We start from the raw sequence: 18,731 nt of genomic DNA on the forward strand, positions 1-18,731 counted from the left end.
TCTCCCCATTATATCCTTTCATCTTTAAAAAATTAAATTAAAAAATGTACAGGACCAAGCACAGGCACTTTCTAAAAATCAAACAAAAATGAAGCCAAACCATAAAATTATTCAATAGTAATAGAAGACAGCTCCAATTTGGGGGGGGGGTCATCTCTAATTGTCTCACTACTGGCACTTGCCTTTGGCTGCTCTGGCATTTCTTCCTCTTTTTCTGTCAGACCCCTGAGAGACCCCAAAGGAAAAGTGCTTTCACAATTCTGAGTTGATGAGACCTGTGAAATGACAGGCATTTGGACAGAGGAATTGTTTTCAAAACTGTGTTCTACAAGCTTGTACTGAACAAGAGTCTCTTCTTGCTCCTGGTTTAAGTAGTCTGGTACTAGGAAATCACTGCTCTGGAAGTAGTTTGCTAGCTCTGACGCTTCATGGTTCAGACTCCTCAGGTGCACAATTAAACTTCCAGAGTTGATGAACATGGCGCCACAAGTTTTGCACTCATAAATTCGAGGCTTGCGGATAATGTGCTGGGAAACCTGCATGTGGTGTTTATATTCCCCGAAGGAAGTGAAAGTGGCACTGTTATAGTTTTTTCTAATTCAGTAAGGAAGTTTTTTTGGTACTTTGATAGGTATGGCACTAAATAAATAAATTAATTTGGGTAAAATGGTCATTTTTATTATGGTAGCTCGTCCTACCCATGAGCAATCAATGTTTTCCCAATTATTTAGGTCTAGTTTTAATTGTTTGGAAAGTGGTTTGTAGTTGTGTTCGTATAATTCCTGTGTTTGTCTTGGTAGATAGATTCCTAAGTATTTTATATTGTCTAGGGTGATTTTAAATGGTGTTTCTCTTTCTACCTCTTGCTGCTGTGATGTGTTGGAAAATACAGAAATGCTGATGATTTATGAGCATTTATTTTGTATTCTGCAACTTTGCTAAGGTTGTTGATTATTTCTACTAGCTTTTTGGTTGATTCTCTAGTATTTTTTAAGTAGACCATTTGCAAAGAGTGATAGCTTAGTCTCCTCATTGCCTATTTTAATGCCTTCAATTTCTTTTCTTCTCTAATTGCTACTGCTAGTGATTCTAGTACAATGGTAAATAATAGAGGTGATAATGGGCATCCTTGTTTCATGCCTGATCTTACTGGGAAGGCTTCTAACTTATCCCCATTGCAGATGATGCTTGTTGATGGTTTTAGATATATAATGTTTAGTATTTTCAGGAAAGGTTCTTCTATTCCTATACTTTCTACTGTTTTCAATAGGAATGGGTGTCGTATTTTGTCAAAGGCTTTTTCAGCATCTATTGAGATAATCATGTGATTTTTCTTTGTTAGCTTGTTGATATGGTCAATTATGTGGATGGTTTTCCTAATGTTGAATCATCCTTGCATTCCTGGTAAAAATCCCACCTGATCATGGTGGATGATCTTCTTAATTACTTGCTGGAGTCTCTTTGCTAGTATTCTATTTAAGATTTTTTCATCTATGTTCATTAGGGAGATTGATCTGTAGTTTTATTTCTCTGTTTTTGATGTCCCTGGCTTTGGAATCAGTACCATACGTGTGTCATAAAAGGAATTTAGTAGGACTCCTTCTTTGCTTATTATATCAAATAACTTGTACAGTATTGGGATTAGTTGTTCTTTGAATGTTTGATAGAATTTACTTGTGAATCCATCAGGCCCTGGCGATTTTTTCTTAGGGAGTTCCTTAATGGCTTGTTTAATTTCTTTTTCTGATATGGGATTGTTTAGGTATTCTATTTCTTCTGCTGTTAATCTAGGCAATTTGTATTTTTGTAAATATTCATCCATATCACCTGTTGTGAGGAAGATTAGATTAGTTAGTAATTAAGAATTAAGGTGTATCTAGCAGGAAGGAGCTGGAGCTGGGAATTCCAGGATGGAATGAAGGAGCAGGAAGAAGTGACTTGTGCTCTGAGAGGGACTCCATTACGGGTTGGCACAAACTGTGGTTAGCCCTGGTGGATCTCAGAGTAAAGGACACCCTGCATCCTGATTTTCCCTGGGATCCTGGGTGGTGGTGGCATCTAGCAAAGAGGACAAGATCTACAGTGCAGTTCCAAGGGAAGAGGAGAAGTTTTGGATCTGGTGGACTATGTCTCAAGCACACCCTCTCAACTTGGTACCTGAGACCACCTTGGCTCTTGGTATCTAGAGATCATCGGTGGATTATAGTGAGAACCCCAAAGCCACATCAGCCCTTAGCTGTGCTGCTCAAGCCTGGAAGGTCCAGGTATGAGGCAGTCACCCAGAGACTCCATTACAGCTCCTTGGGCCCTGTCTGTTTAGGTCACTGAGTTAGTGTAGGGAAATCCTCCCCTTTCCCTGTGGTTTTGTCATTAGGTTTTAAGGTTTTAGAGTAGACATCCCTATCCTACCCTTTAGTTAACATAATTAAACTTGTTATAACCTTTACCTTGTCTGTTGTATTCAAAGCCTCTGGCCCAGGGGTGGCAGTTGGTCAACAGTCCCTTTGTCAGTTAGGAGCAGCTGCTCTAGTCTCCCAACCTGGTCTAGTCTCTCCAACAACCCAGTGTGTGTGTGTGTACCCACAATCATTTGGACTTATTATAACATCCCTGGTGTCTCCATTACCTTTTTTTATCTATTTTTCTACACACCTAGATTGCTATATTTATTGGCATATAATTGAGCAAAATAGTTTTTAATGATTGCCTTGATTTCTTCTTCATTAGAGGTGAGGTCTCCCTTTTCATCTTTGATACTGTTAATTTGGTTTTCTTCTTTCCTTTTTTTATTAGATTGACCAGAACTTTAACTATTTTATCTGTTTTTTCAAAATACCAGCTTCTAGTCTTGTTTATTAATTCAATAGTTCTTTTACTTTTGATTTTACTAATTTCTCCCTTGATTTTTAGTATTTCTAATTTAGTTTTCATCTGGGGATTTTTAATTTGCTCACTTTCTAGTTTTTTAAGTTGCATGCCCAATTCACTAATCTCTGCCCTCCCTAATTTATTAATATATGCACTCAAGAATATAAATTTCCCCGAGTACTGCCTTAGCTGCATCCCACAGAGTTTGGTAGGATGTCTCATCATTGTCATTTTCTTCAATGAAATTATTGATTGTTTCTATGATTTCTTCTTTAACTGACTGGTTTTGGAGAATCATATTATTTAATTTCCAATTAGTTTTTGATTTGCCTGTCAAGGTGCCCTTACAAATTATTATTTTTATTGCATTATAGTCTGAGAAGGTTACATTTATTATTTCTGCTCTTTTGCATTTCTGTTTCTATGCCCTATTACATGGTCAAGCTTTATGAATGTACCATGTGCAGCTGAAAAAAGGTGTATTCCTTTTTGTCCCTATTTATTTTTCTCCACATATCTATTAAATCTAATTTTCTAGGCCTTCATTCACCTCTCTTATCTCTTTCTTATTTATTTTTTGTTTTGATTTATCTAAATATGAAAGAGGAGTATTTAGATCTCCCACTAGTATGGTTTTACTATCTCTTTCCTTCTTGAGCTCTGCCACTTTCTCCTTTAGGAATTTGGATGTTATGTCATTTGGTGCATACATACTGAGCACTGTTATTTCCTCATTGTCTATACTGCCTTTTATCAGGATGTAATTACCTTCCCTGTCTTTTTTAATCATATCTATTTTTACTTCGGCTTTGTCAGAAATCATGATCGCCACTCCTGCCTTCTTTTTCTCATCTGAAGCCCAAAAGATTTTGCTCCAGCCCTTTACCTCAAACCTGTGTATGTCCACCCTCCTCGTATGTGTTTCTTGTAGACAACATATGGTAGGATTTTGGTTTCTAATCCACTCTGCTATTTGCTTCCATTTTATGGGCAAGTTCATCCCATTCACATTCAGAGTTATAATTATGAGTTGTATATTCCCCAACATTTTGGTATCCTCTCCTAGTTCTACCACTTCTTCTTATGTTCTTTCCTTTTAAACCAGTGATTTGTTTTAAACCAGTAACCCTTGTCCCCTCCCTTGATTTACTACCCTTTCTACCCCCTCCCTCATTATTCCTCTCTTTTTATTTTTAAGGCCTAATGAATTCTTTCCCCCTTCTCCTCCCCTCCATTTTTTGACCTCCCCACTCCCCTGCTCCTCTTTATTTAACCCTTCTGACTTTCTCACTAGGGTTATATAGAGTTCTATATCCCAATGGATATAGCTACTCTTCCCTCTAAGGGTTAATTCCACTGAGAGTAAGGTTTAAATATTACCTCTTAATGCTCTCTTCCTCTCCTTCTTATTATAGTATTCATCCCCTCCCCTTCCCATGCCCTCTTTGTGTGTAAGAGAATATCCTATTTTTCTTATTCATTCAAGTTTCTCTTGGTGCCTCCTCTTTCCCACCCACCCCCATATCATCTTACACCCTTTATTACTCCAACCTCTCCCTGTGAATAATTCTTCTAATTACTATAATAGTGGATACTAAAATAGTGAATAGAGTTCACTACAGAGAATTACACATAACATTTCTCCACATAGGAATACGAATAATTAGATCTTCTTGAAGCCCTTAAAGAGGCAAATTTAAAAATAAGAGTTTTCTTTCTTTCCCCTCTGTTTCTTATTTACCTTTTCATGTTTCTCTTGGTTTTTGTGGTTGGATATCGAACTTTCCATTTAGTCCTGGTCTTTTCTGTGCAAATACTTGGAAATCTTCTATCTTGCTGGATGCCCATACTTTCCCCTGGAAGTATATAGTCAGTTTTGATGGGCAGGTGATCCTTGGTTGTAGACCCAGTTCTCTTGCCTTTCTAAATATCATATTCCAAGCCTTGCAGTCTTGTAGTGTGGAGGCTGCCAGATCCTGTGTGATCCTGATTGGTGTTCCTTGATATCTGAATTGTCTCTTTCTGGCTTCTTGTAAAATTTTTTCTTTTACTTGGAAGCTCTTGAATTTGGCTATTATATTCCTTGGGGTTGTCTTTTCAGGGTGTAGTGTAGAGGGTGATCTATGGATCCTTTCAATGTCTATATTGCCCTCTTGTTGTAGAACTTCAGGGCAGTTTTGCTGAATGATTTCTTTTAGTATGGAGTCCACATTTCTATTAATTTCTAGTTTTTCAGGAAGACCAATGATTCTCATATTGTCTCTTCTAGCCCTGTTTTCTTGATCTGTCAATTTCTCATTGAGATATTTCATGTTTCCTTTTATTTTATCAGTGTTTTGACTTTGCTTTATTTGTTCTTGCTGTCTTGAGAGATCATTGGCTTCTACTTGCCCAATTCTTTTCTTTAGAGACTAGTTTTCTGACATAATATTTTGATTTTCCTTTTTGATTTGGTCTATCCTGTTTTCCAGCTGTTTGATTTTAGTCTCCTATTTGCTTGTCAATTCTTTTGATTTGGGGGCATCTTTTTCAAATTGCCCAATTCTAGCCTTTAGAAACTGGTTTTTTGGCTATAATCTTTTGGTTTTCCTTTTCAATCTGGTCTGTTTGGTTCTTCAATGCTTCCAGCTGGTCATTTCTGGTCTTCAGTTTGCTTATCAATTCATTTGACTTCTGAGCCTCACTTTCCAATTGCGAAATTCTGCCTTTTAAAGTGTTATTTTCTTGCTAGGTCTTTTCCATCTTTCTTGTAATCTCAGATTTGAACTCTTCAAGAGTTTGTGACCAGTTTTCATTTTGGGGGGAAGGTTTGGATATGATAACTTCTTTGTTCTCCTCTGCTGTTTGCTCTGTTGTCTGGATTTTTTCAGTGTAAAAGTTGTTGAGTGTTAAAGATTTCTTCTTGATCTTTCTCTTCTAGAGTTCTTGTGTCTGGCTTGCCATTATTAGCCCAGCGCCCTCTCAGATTTATCCTCACGCCCAGGGTCTGTCTGTGCTCTTTATGCTCCTGAGGTCTCAGGTCTAGTTGTTCTCAGTGTCAAGCTTCCTGGTGGTCCCGTTGCTTGTTCCTCTGCCTGAAGCTCCTTTAACAGTCTCAGGGTGCTGCTTCCACAGTTGTGCACCCCTCTGTACTGGATCCCCACCCAAAGTCCGCACCTGTGCTCAGGATCTGTGTCTGTACCTGCCTCTGTGCCTGCGCTCAAGGTCTGTGTTCAAAGTCCACACAATCTTTAGCCTCTTGGGGTCTTAAGTCTTGCTGCTTTCAGGAGTAGGCCATGGTGATCCCAGGTAGCTGCCAAGGACTTAATGGATGCCCCAAACTTGCTCTAACTGTTGTGTGCTGGCTTTGGCCCTGTAGGTGGTGTCAGGGGGAGGGGATTGCTCAGCTCACATTTTAGTGAGAGCTGTTTCACCTCCTTATAGCATGGAAATGCCCTGATCCCATGTACTTTCAATGCTGCTCTCTGTTGTCGGGTCCCTTCGTTTGTCTGAATTTTTTTTATGTCCTCTAGAGGAGTCCAAATATGTGTGGGTTAGGAGAGGTTAAGAAGCTGCTTTATACTCTACTACCATCTTAACCTGGAACCCTTGAAGATAGTGTTTTGAAAATGCAGCTGAAAAATGTAACTCCAGCTCCTTTGTCCACAGCCCCTTCCCCTGCAATAAGAGCCTAGCCAGGGTGAGCATGAACTAGAATAATGTAAATGAATAAAGACAAACATAAGTCTCTAGCACAAGGAAAAGACTACTTGCTGCCAAGGTGAGCCCATAGAATTCTCAGTGTACAGCTCGCAGCCTCTGTCTTCCTCTTTAATGTGCTCTACCTCTTCATTCTATTCCAACTCGTTATAGCTATTCATCTCTTTTATATCTACTTCTATCTTATTTCTTCTATGTATTCTAACTTCTATTCACCTATCTTTTTATCTATGTATTCTCATCTTTGTTCTAGTCTATGTATTCTGATCTATACATCTCTGTGTTCTAGCTGTTCCTTGAGCTCTCTCTCTCTTCCATCTATTCAATGTGTACTATCTATCCATCTTCATATTCTTTCTGGTCCATCGAGTCTCTCTGCTCTCTAAGCTCTCTCTCTTCCATCGTTGTGTTCTATCTCTTTTATGGGTTCTACCTATTCTATCCATACATCTTTAGTATCTATATTTTGATCTGATTTCTCTGTTCTAACCATTCTACATGTTCTATCTATTCTATGTGCTCTCTCTGTTCCATGTGCTCTACATCTTCCATCTACTCTCAATAATTGTTCATCTACTTTTTGTATCTGTGTTCTATCTGATTTATGGGTTATTTCTACTCTGAGTGTTATCTATTCCATCTGTTCTGGGAGCTCCCTTCCATCTGTGTTCTATCATCTATCTTTACTATCTATAGGTTCTATGAGTTCTATCTTTTCCATCTATTCTATGTGTTCTATTTCTTCTATCTGTTCTGTATTCTATCTATCCTTCCTCGTTAATGTGCTCTACATGTTCATTCTATTCTAACTTGTTCTACTTATTCATCTCTTCTGTATCTACATGTTCTATCTCATCTCTTCTATGTATTCTAACTTCTATTCATCTATCTTTTGATGTATGTATTCTCACCTGTGTTCTACTATGTATTCTAGTCTATAAATTGAAGCATTCTATCTGTTCCTTGAGCTTTCTCTATTTCATCTATTCTACATGTTCTATGTGTACTATCTATCTATCTTTATATCCTATCTGTTTCATCTAGTCTATCTGCTCTGTGAGCTCACTCTCTTCAATCTCAGTGCTCTACCTCTTCGATGGGTTCTTTCTATACTATCCATCTGTCTTTAGTATCTATATTTCTATTGGATCTCTCTGTCCTAACCATTCTATATGTTCTATCTATTTTATGTGCTCTCTCTGTTCCATGTGCTCTACTTATTCTGTCTCTTCTCTAAAACTGCTCTTCTACCTTTTGTATCTGTGTTCTATCTGATTCATGGGTCTTTTCTACTCTGTGTGTTATCTATTCCATCTGTTATGAGCTCTCTTCCATCTGTGCTCTATCATCTATCTTTACTATCTACATGTTCTATGAGCTCTATCTTTTACATCTATTCTATGTGCTCTATTTCTTCTATCTGTTCTGTTTTCTATCTTCTTCTTTAATGTGCTCTACCTCTTCATTCTATTTTAACTTGTTCTAGCTATTCATCTCTTTTGTATCTCCATGTTCTATCTCATCTCTTCTATGTATTCTAACTGCTAATTATCTATCTTTTGAACTATGTATTCTCAACTGCGTTATAGTCTATGTATTCTAATCTATACATCACTTTCTTCTATCTGTTCTCTGAGCTCTCTCTCACTTCCATCTATTTTATGTGATGTATGTGTACTACCTACCTATCCATCTGTATATTCTGTCTGTTCTATCTAGTCTATCTGCTCTGAGCTCTCACTACTTCATCTCTGTGTTCTACCTCTTCAATGTGTTCTTCCTATTCTATCCTTCTATCTTTAGTATCTACTTTTCTATCTGATCTCTCTGTTGTAACCACATGTTCTATCTATTTTAAGTGCTCTGCATCTTCCATCTATTCTCTATAACTGTTCATCTACCTTTTGTATCAGTGTTCTATCTGATTTATGGGTTCTTTCTATTCTGTGCGTTATTTATTCCATCTGTTCTGTGAGCTCTCTTCCATCTGTGTTCTATCATCTATATTTAGTATCTATATGTTCTATGAGCTCTGTCTTTTTCATCTATTCTTTGTGTTCTATTTTTTCTATCTGTCCTGTGTTCTAACTATCCTTTCTCTTTAATGTGCTCTACCTCTTCCTTCTATTCTAACTTGTTCTACCTATTCATCTCTTTTGTATCTCCATGTTCTATCTCATCTGTTCTACATATTCTAACTGCTATTTATCTATCTTTTGATCTATGTATTCTCATCTGTGTTCTAGTCCATGTATTCTAATCTATACATCTATCCATTCTATCTGTTCTCTGAGCTCTCTATTCTATCTATTCTATGTGATCTATGTGTACTATCTATCCAACTTTATATCCTGTCTGTTCCATCTAGCCTATCTGCTCTCTGAGGTCTCTCTCTTCCATCTCTGTGTTCTATCTCTTCTATTGGTTCTTCCTATTCTATCCATCTTTCTTTAGAATCTATATTTCTATCTGATCTCTCTGTTCTAACCATTCTACATGTTCTATCTATTCTATGTGCTTTCTCTGTTCCATGTGCTCTACATCTTTCATCTGTTCTCTATAGCTGTTCATCTACCTTTTGTATCTGTGTTCTATCTGATTTATGGGTTCTTTCTACTCTGTGTGTTATGTAATCCATCTGTTCTGTGAGCTCTCTTCCATCTGTGTTCTATCATCTATCTTTAGTATCTATATTCATAGCTGTGCTTTTTGTGGTGGCAAAGAACTGGAAAATGAGGGAATGTCCTTCAGTTGGGGAATGGCTGAACAAACTGTGGTATATGCTGGTGATGGAATACTATTGTGCTCAAAGGAATAATAAACTGGAGGAGTTCCATGTGAACTGGAAAGACCTCCAGGAACTGATGCAGAGCGAAAGGAGCAGAGCCAGAAGAACATTGTACACAGAGACTGATATACTATGGTAAAATCGAATGTAATGGACTTCTGTACCGGCAGCAATGCAATGACACAGGACAATTCTGAGGGATTTATGGTAAAGACGCTCCCCACATTCAGAGGAAGGACTGCAGGAGAGGAAACATAGAAGAAAAACAACTGCTTGAACACATAGGTTGGGGTGGACATGATTGGGGATGTAGACTCCAAACTACCATACCAATGCAACTGTCAACAATTTGGAAATAGGTTTTGATCAGTGACACATGATAAAACCAGTGGAAATGTGCGTCGACTATGGAGGGGGGGTGTGGGTGGTGAAGGGGAAAGTAGGAGCATGAATCATGTAACCATGTTAAAAATGAATATTAATAAATGTTTAAAAAAATAAATTAACTCTTAACAGGCACGTGGCTGTATTTTTCAAAATGTCTATCAATAAACCCTTTAAAACCCTAAGATTTATATACATATCAATTTTATTTCTTACAGTGTGTACATCTTCTATTTATTCTCTATAACCGTTCATTTATCTTTTGTATCTGTTCTATCTGATTTATGGATTCTTTCTACTCTGTGTGTCATCTATTCCATCTGTTCTGTGAGCTCTCTTCCATCTGTGTTCAATCATCTGTCTTTAGTATCAATATGTTCTATGAGTTCTATCTTTTCCATCTATTCTTTGTGTTCTATATCTTCTATCTGTTCTGTGTTCTATCTATCCTTCCTTGTTAATATGCTCTATCTCTTCATTCTATTCTGACTTGTTCTAGATTTTCATTCATTTTGTTTCTAGTTCTATTTGATCTCTTCTATGTACTCTTTTATTCATCTATCTTTTTATGTATATATTCTGATCTGTGTTCTAGTCTCTGTATTCTAATCTATACATCTCTTTGTTCTATCTGTTCTCTGAGCTCTCGCTCTTCCATCTATTCTATGTGATCTATGTGTACTCTCTATCCATCTGTATATTCTGTCTGTTCTATCTAGTCTATCTGCTCTGTGAGCTCTCACTATTTCATCTCTGTGTTCTACCTCTTCAATGTGTTCTTCCTATTCTATCCTTTCTATGAGCTCTCTCTTTTCCATCTATTCTCTGTGTTCTATTTCTTCTATCTGTTCTGTGTTCTATCTATCCTTCCTTTTTAATGTGCTCTACCTTTTCAAAATTCTACTCTTACTCATTCTAGCTATTCATCTCCTTTGTGTCTGCGTGGTGTTGGGGGATGGGGCAAGTAAATATTTTTAAACTGTAGAAGGTTGGTCTTGAGATGAGCTTGGACAGAGAAAGAGACAGAGACAAAGATACACAGAGAGAAAGAGAGACCAATAGGCAAAGACAGAGACAGAGAACAATTAAGTTGCTGATTATGTGCCAGGCCCTCTCCTAAGTTCTGAGGGAGCACGTGGCTCTGCCCTCAACAATCTTATATTCTTGTGGGAGAAGTAAAATATGAATGGAAAGTGGAAGGGCAAGACATGGTTTCACTCCAATAGCTGAGAGGGAGACCTGCTTCTAGGCAAGGGAAGGCACTGGTTCACACATCCAAAGATGACTTGGAGGTGACAATCCTGGATAGTGGTGTTCCTGACAGCGATGGACAAGTTCTGAAGAGGGATGGGCTTTGGGGAAAAGATAATGAGTTCTATTTTGAACCCGTTGAATTTGAGTTTCCAGTAGGACATCTAATTCAAAATTTAAGCCAGCTATTTCTCCCTTCATCTGCTTCTTTTTTTCCTTTTGTAAGGAAGTAGAGGTGAGGACACTCATAGGCATCATGACCGTATGGAGCAAAGCCTTTGTAAGTGCCAAGTGTAAGTGACATGAGAGCCATCCCTAGCTCCTGAGACAATGATTAGCCGTAGGGGAGGCTGATGCTTCCCAGGCTCACTTTGAATTTTCCTCAGTGCTTGCTTATTTTGTTTTGGTCCAGAGGCATCTAAAATAATGGTTCTGCATATAGGTGCTCCTGGTTTTTTGGAACTTGTGCTTCCATCCAGGTGTATGATCGCTATGCCTCTTTTTATGTATAAGACTTCCCAATTAGGTTGCAGTGTGCTCCAACTTCACTCCATCCCCTTTGAGCACCAGCCCTTACCAGGCAAGTGGTGTCTCCTGTAACTTTGCAGGGATCACATCCTCTTTCCAAGTGCCTGTCCACAGCAGCAACAATCATAAACAGACTAGGACTTGGTGCCGACCAGCTGGAGGTGATGAGGGCTCGCACTAGGGTGGGAACCGTGTCCGAGAAGAGATGTGGCAAAGTTGCAACGTGTGTGAGAGGTCATGGGAAATACATGTGGCAAACAATTATTAGCCAAAACACCAAAAAATCCAGGTCTCCGAGCCAAAAAAAAAAAAACAAAACCAGGCTTATTGAGAGTGCCAACCTCACGATAAAGCCGGACTCTGGCTAGCAACCTCTAGCCTTGTGAGAAGCCTCCTTTTATAGCACAGTTGACAGAAATGCTATCAGAAACCCAGTTGGTTGACAAGTCTCACCTATGTCTCATAACAGAATAAGATGTAGCTTTAGTCAGCCTCCGATGAATAAGGTCAAAAGTTTAAAGCATGAGGGGGTAATAGCAGAGCAGAACAGGTTAGGTCAGAAATGCACACTTGGCCATTATCGCTCACTTGGCCCATGCCACTGACACAAGTAGGTCCTTTGACCGTAACAGTCAGCATGCACATCCCCATGCAGTGGGTCGTGGACACCTGCAGGGGTTCTTAGACCAACCACAACATAAGGATTAGTTTAACGGATTTACTGGACTCAAGTCCCGTAGCCTTTGGCCCAGAAGCATAAAGGGAATGGGGCCTCACATTCACATACCAAATGACTACTAGGTTGTGAATCTGAGGACCGGGCGCAGATGGTGCCCTCTGCAGTAATGGGGCTGGTGGAAGACAGGTTTTAGGGGGAAATAAATATGAAAAATTCTCTTTTGGACACAGGGTTGAAGACATCTACTGGACATCCACTTCAAGATGTCTGAAAGGCCTGAGTCCGCCATCCCGTGACCCCTGAACTGTAGCTCGGTAGTGAAAGTTTTCTCTCTCTCAAGATGTTAGAAAGCAAGATGCTTCCAAACAATATCACTCCTTTGTCTCCCAACCCTTTTCTGGGAAAAGCAGTCAGTGGGCACTTAACTTATTTATCATGGACCAGGAACATAGAGGGGCTGTGAGGAAGAAGCTATTTGAATGATTACAGAATAAAGAAAATGACCTGAGCTATTTCCCCAAGGTTTATGAAGCACTGTCAGGACCTGGAGACCCAGACGATTCTGCCAGCGTAGGTCTAGAGAGAGTCAGTCACAATTCTATCCAAAAAATTCCTTCTTAGAGACTGAATCCAAGAAACTGGGGTGCAGAACACATCCCCTTCCAAGGATGGCATCGCTTTGCTGAAGACTTGGTTTCTGGGAGATGAAACACTTGGCCTGAGTAGGCAGAGATACAGTGATGTAGCTGTTGATTAACATGGGCAAATTGTTTGTCCTAAGGTGGAGCAAGAGGGACAATTTGGGGGGCAGCTGGGTAGCTCAGTGGATGGAGAGCCAGGCCTAGAGATGGGAGGTCCTGGGTTCAAATCCGGCCTCAGACACTTCCCAGCTGTGTGACCCTGGCCAAGTCACTTAACCCCCATTGTCTAGACCAACAGTAGCCAACCTTTTTGGCCGTGAGAGCCATAACCGCCTGTGGAAGGAGGAGGATGGAGGCAGAAGGCACTGGAATATGGGGCGGGGGCTGAAGGGCCCCCTGGGGTACATCCTGGGGCTCTGCCCAGACTGGCCAGTCGGGAGGTGGAGCCAGATATGGCTCGAGAGCCACACGTTGCTGAACCCTGGTCTAGCCCTTACCACTCTTCTGCCTTGGAGCCAATACACAGTACTGACTCCAACACAGAAGGTAAGGGTTTTATTTAAAAAAAAAAAGAGGGACAATTTGTAAGCTGGGTCAGTTTGAAAGCTATTTGAATTAAGTGCATATTATAATTGTATCAAGGAACCCAGTTAGGAAAGATCACCTGCCTCATCTAAGGATACAGTCAGTCCTGCACTCAACACAACACAACATGGTATTAGAGCTCCCTTGTCCAGATTGTCAGTAGACTCCTTTCCCAACTTCTGCTATCCTTGTGATAGCTCTGACCTGCTTGTTTAGCTCTGTGAGAAGTATATAATGGCCCCAATATGTCTCACAATTATACATAGTGGAAGTTATCAGAAAAACTCCATCTGTCCTGACTTCCAAAGGGAAACATCTTTATTGCTGCCACGTCCCAAACCACTTGTCCATACCCCATGGCCACTGTGCAGGAATCAGTATAGATGAAAATTTCTATTCTCCTTGTTCAAGATTTTCTCACATGATCGCTATGCAGCTCAGAAGATTGAGACTTGCTAGAACCCCAAATCCATAGAGTATCCTTTCCAAACAACAAGGTGGTACAGTGGGTAAAAAGTGGGACTTGGATTAGGGAGATCTTATTTTAAATCTGGCGTCAGACACTTTCTAGCTGTCTGACCCTTGACAAGTCTTTTGATCTCTCAGTCTCAGTTTGCTCTTCCATAAAATGAGGCTAATAATAGAATTTAGCTTCCAGGATTTTTGCAATAATCCAGTGTGATTGAAAAAGTGTTCTAAATCCCTCCTAATTAGAGAAATGCAAATCAAAACGACTCTGAGGTATCACTTTATACCTAGCAGACTGGCCAATATGGCAGCAAATGAAAATAATAAATGTTGGAGGGGATGTGGCAAAATTGGGACTCTTATACACTGCTGGTGGAGTTGTGAATTGATCCAATCTTTCTGGAAAGCAATTTGGAATTATGCCTAAAGGGCTTTAAAAGAATGCCTGCCCTTTGATCCATCAATACCACTACTAGATGTGCACCCCAAATAGATAATAATAAAAATATCTGTACAAAAATATTCATAGCCACACTCTTTGATGGCAAAAAATTGGAAAATGAGGGGGTGTCCATCGATTGGGAAATGGCTGAACAAATTGTGGTATCTGATGGTGATGGAATACCATTATGCAATAAGGAATGGTAAACTGCTTGATTTCCACATAAGCTGGGAAGACCTCCACAAACTGATGCAGAGTGTATTGAGCAGAACCAGGAGAACTTTGTACACAGAGACGGATACATTGTGGGATGATCAAATGTAATTGACTTTCCTACTGATAACAAAGCAATGATGCTGGGCAGTCCCAAGGGACTTAGGAGAAAGAACACTATGCACATCAAGAGAAAGAATTGTGGGAGTAGAAAAGCAGAAGAAAAACATTTGTTTTTTTCACTTGTTTATATGGGTATTGGATTTATGGTTTTGGTTATTGAAAGATTATTTTTAAAAGAGAATACAATGTGTACAGCATTTCACAGTCCTCCAACCACTAGTTCTAGTTAGTAACCACTGAAGCTCAATTGGATAGGTCTCTCACAGCAGTAGACTGAGCCATTGGTAAACTAGGTAAAACTGTTTGCTTCAAGAGATAGATCCTTATAATTTTGTTGTCCAGTCATTTCAATTGTGTATCACTCTTCATGACTCTAATTGGGGTTTTCATGGCAAAAGTGCTGGAGTGGCTGGCCATTTCCTTTTCTAGCTCATTTAACAGATGAGGAAATGGAAGTAAACAGGGTTGAGTGGCTTGTCTACAGTCACATATCTGAGGCTAGATTTGAACTCATGGAGTTGTCTTCCAATCCGCAGGCCCAGCATGCTATCCACTATACTACCTAACCAGCCCAGGTCCTTTTAAATTGGGACCCATCAGATTAGTGGAGGAAGCAGGATGTCAGGGCCTGGACAGGAGGCATCAGTTTCTGATATAGTTGCAACCTGTTTGGAAAGGGCACTAACAATGAAGGAACCCACATAAGCATGATTTTGAACGCATTATTCTTCTTTAATGAGAAGTCTCCTACACTTCATTTCCTATCAGAAGATCTATTTTGCTTTGACTATAGAAAACAACATGTCCTTGGATCATATACCCCCTTCCCCCTTTCAACTTTCTATTTTGTGTTGTCTTCCTCTATTAGATTGCATGCTCTAGGGAGCAGCTGGTTGGCTCAGAGAATAGAGAGACAGGCCTAGAGATGGGAGGTCTTGGGTTCAAATCAGGCCTTAGACACTTCCTAGCTCTGTGACTCTGGGCCAGTCACTTAAACCCAGTGCCTAGCCCTTACTTCTCTTCTGCCTTAGAATAAATACATAGTTTGTTTCTAAGATGGAAGATAAAGGTTTAAGAAAAAAAGATTGCAAGCTCCTTGAGGGCAGGAATTGTCTTTTTAATTATTTGTATCCTGTGTTATATCCTGAATTGTGCCCTATTTATTTTAATAAAGATACTATGTTGTATCATCCAATTCATAATGGGAAACTCTGAACAAAAAAGAGTGATTTCATCCTGCATTGTGTCTTCAGTAGCAACTAGGGATCAGTAACAGGTAAGTAGCTTTTCTTTTTTTAAGTAACTAATATTTCTTCCTTCCTTTCTTTCTTCCTTTCTTCTTTCCTTTCTTCCTTCCTTTCACTCTTCCTTTCACTCTTTCTTTCTTCCTTTCACTCTTTCTTTCTTCCTTTCACTCTTTCTTTCTTTCTTTCTTTCTTTCTTTCTTTCTTTCTTTCTTTCTCTCTCTTTCTCTCTCTTCCTTCCTTCCTTCCTTCCTTCCTTTCTTTCTTCACAGCTAACATTACTTTTCTAAAAATTTGAGTTCCATATTCTCTCCCAACCTCACTCCCTACCCTGCTCCCAGCAGAGGTAAGCAATTTGATATATATTATGCATGTGCTATTATACAAAATATTTCCATATTTATAATGTGGTGGAAGAAGACATATCATGAATCACACACACCATAAAACATGAATAAAATAAAATAAAATAAATTCTGTACTTTAATCTGCATTCAGATTCCATCAGTTCTTCCTCTGACAGTGGATAGTATTTTTCACTGACTCCCATGGAGTTATCTTGAATCATTGTTTTACTGAGAACAGCTAAGTCATCCACAGTTGATCATACTGCAATATTACTGTTACTGTTACTGTGAACAGTATTCTGCTCCCTTTACTTTGCACCAGTTCATGTAAGTCTTTAGAGGTTTTTCAGAAATTGTTCTGCTTGTTACTTCTTTTAACACAATAGTATTCCATCATAATCACATACCACAACTTGCTTACGAATCCCCTTATTGATGGGCATCCCCTCAATTTCTAATTGTTTGCCACCACAAAACAGTTCCTATAGATATTTTTGTACAAACAGGTCCTTTTCCCTTTTAAAAAAATCTCTTTGAGATACAGATCTAGTAATGGTATTTCTAGATAAAATCATATGAACAGTTTTAACGCTCTTTTGTCATAGTTCTGAAGGAGGTAAAATGAATGAAACACTCCAGATAATTTTAAATTAAAGGATTTAATAACAAAAATGAGAGGGAAAGGGATTCCTTCAGTGAAGTGAGCAGAGTACAGAGCCAGAAACCCACATCTGCCACACTTTAACCAAAGCAAACCGCAAGCTCCCAAAAAAGAGCCCTGCATCGTGGGTCTCAGCCACATTTATCTCCCTAGCCTTTGTACTTCGAATGAGGACATACTTAAAAGGATGCTGGGAAAATGTAGCTCAGGTGTGGCAAATTTTCCACCTGCACATTCCCCCCTGTGACCAGTCTCCCCAAAGGATCATTTTAAACATAATTTAACTAAGGTATATACAATATTTACACAGGGAAAATACAACAACTTGGTGATAAAGAAACAAAAGGGAATCAAGAACAAAACCAATTAGGGGGAAGTCCCCTTTGGTACAACTAAGTACATATAAACAAATGTATTCAATCCCCCAAAGTTCAATTCTGCAATCCGGTTTGTTCAGGAACTCCTAGAGCAGCATGCAGTCTCCGCAGTCATCTTCGTGGTGCCTTCTCCAAAAAGTTCACCTTCTGGATTCTGGGAGGTAATCTCTTTTTCTAAATTAGACTCAAATTCAAGATAAAAAATTCACAACAATAACATAATCTCCCCTGAGGAGGATAAAGGGATGCATAGAAGACTCACACAGGGATACATACTGAGTGAAATATAGAATATTAAAAACATGAAAGAAAATTCTAGGAAGAAGGAAAGAAAAAAATTCACAAATCACAACAGGTTCTCATGGCAATTCATGTCCCATAAGCCTGCAATGATAATCATTATTAACATAATAAAGAAAATTTAAAAAGAGACTAGATCTTGAAGGAAATAGGAAATAATATTCACTAGTCTGACCCTTTTCCTCGCTTTTTGGGGTAATGGAGCCAGAACAATTGATGTTACATACTTGATAAAGAGTGTGGTACAAGGAAGTCCTTCATTTAACACGTTAAACTGTGGGAAGCCAATAAGAGAAGAAATAAAAATCTGAGACTCCTCTTTTGACCCCTTTTGTGGTCCTTGTGATTTCTTGTTGAAATGTGACTTTATTGAAAAGCTTTATGTTCCTATCAAGCCTGAATTTAAAGGGTTAACACTGTTAACACAGCAAGGAATGCTGCTGCCTGTTATAGCTAAGGCCAAGATACTCCCCAACATGGCTTTCTGATAAGAACCTAGTCACAATTCAGCCTTGGCCTTGGTCTAGTCTGAAGCCAATTTTTTGTGTTGTAACTTCTGCGCATCTGCAAAGTTTCAGGGGGTTCTTTTGTGTGAAATGAGTCTTGAAACATATATAATAAACTCCAGGCTCCTGGAGCCAGAGCTGGAAGCATGAGGTAAAAGACATTTCCCTTGTCCTGTCCTTATTTCCTTATCAACTAAACTGTCATCAGATTATCAGAGATGATAAGGAGATCTCCACATTAAACAGCTGCAAGCTTGAGTCTCATACATGATCAAGTTCTTGTGCTCTTTGCGCAGAATGTCATCAGTCCCCATAGGATTGGTTTGGTCTCACCTTTGTGCTTCTTTCACACTTCGCAGGTTAACTTCTGTGCTCCTTTGTGGTCAGTTTTTTCCTTGATTTAGACATATTCATTGAGCAAAAGTCTCATAATATTTAAGCAACTAGTTGCCATAGTCCAAAGCTTTTTGGGTACTCATTTATGTGCTAGGCAAATGAACATCTTAGCTTATTCTATTGCTAAAATCCAAACAGTTAAAAAATCTTTTCAATACTGGTGACATGCTTCAAATACGAAAAATGAGAGAGAAAAAAATGAATACTGTGTCACACATGTAAGAACAAAAA

The 18,731-nt window shown here is 39.0% G+C and overlaps 1 protein-coding gene across 1 annotated transcript; it reads right to left on the reverse strand.

Annotated features, from left to right (window-relative positions):
* Nucleotides 1-107: 107 nt before the first annotated feature.
* LOC123253789 lies at nucleotides 108-12,486 on the reverse strand. Its single transcript, XM_044682933.1, has 5 exons — nucleotides 12,444-12,486; nucleotides 12,067-12,198; nucleotides 11,568-11,695; nucleotides 6,025-6,074; nucleotides 108-594 (listed from the first exon to the last, which is right to left on the reverse strand). The coding sequence occupies exons 1-5, from the start codon at nucleotides 12,484-12,486 to the stop codon at nucleotides 108-110; spliced, it is 840 nt and encodes a 279-aa protein (XP_044538868.1).
* Nucleotides 12,487-18,731: the final 6,245 nt, after the last annotated feature.

The sequence above is a fragment of the Gracilinanus agilis genome, chromosome X, assembly GCF_016433145.1.
Source record: "Gracilinanus agilis isolate LMUSP501 chromosome X, AgileGrace, whole genome shotgun sequence".
Classification (NCBI taxonomy): Eukaryota; Metazoa; Chordata; class Mammalia; order Didelphimorphia; family Didelphidae; genus Gracilinanus; species Gracilinanus agilis.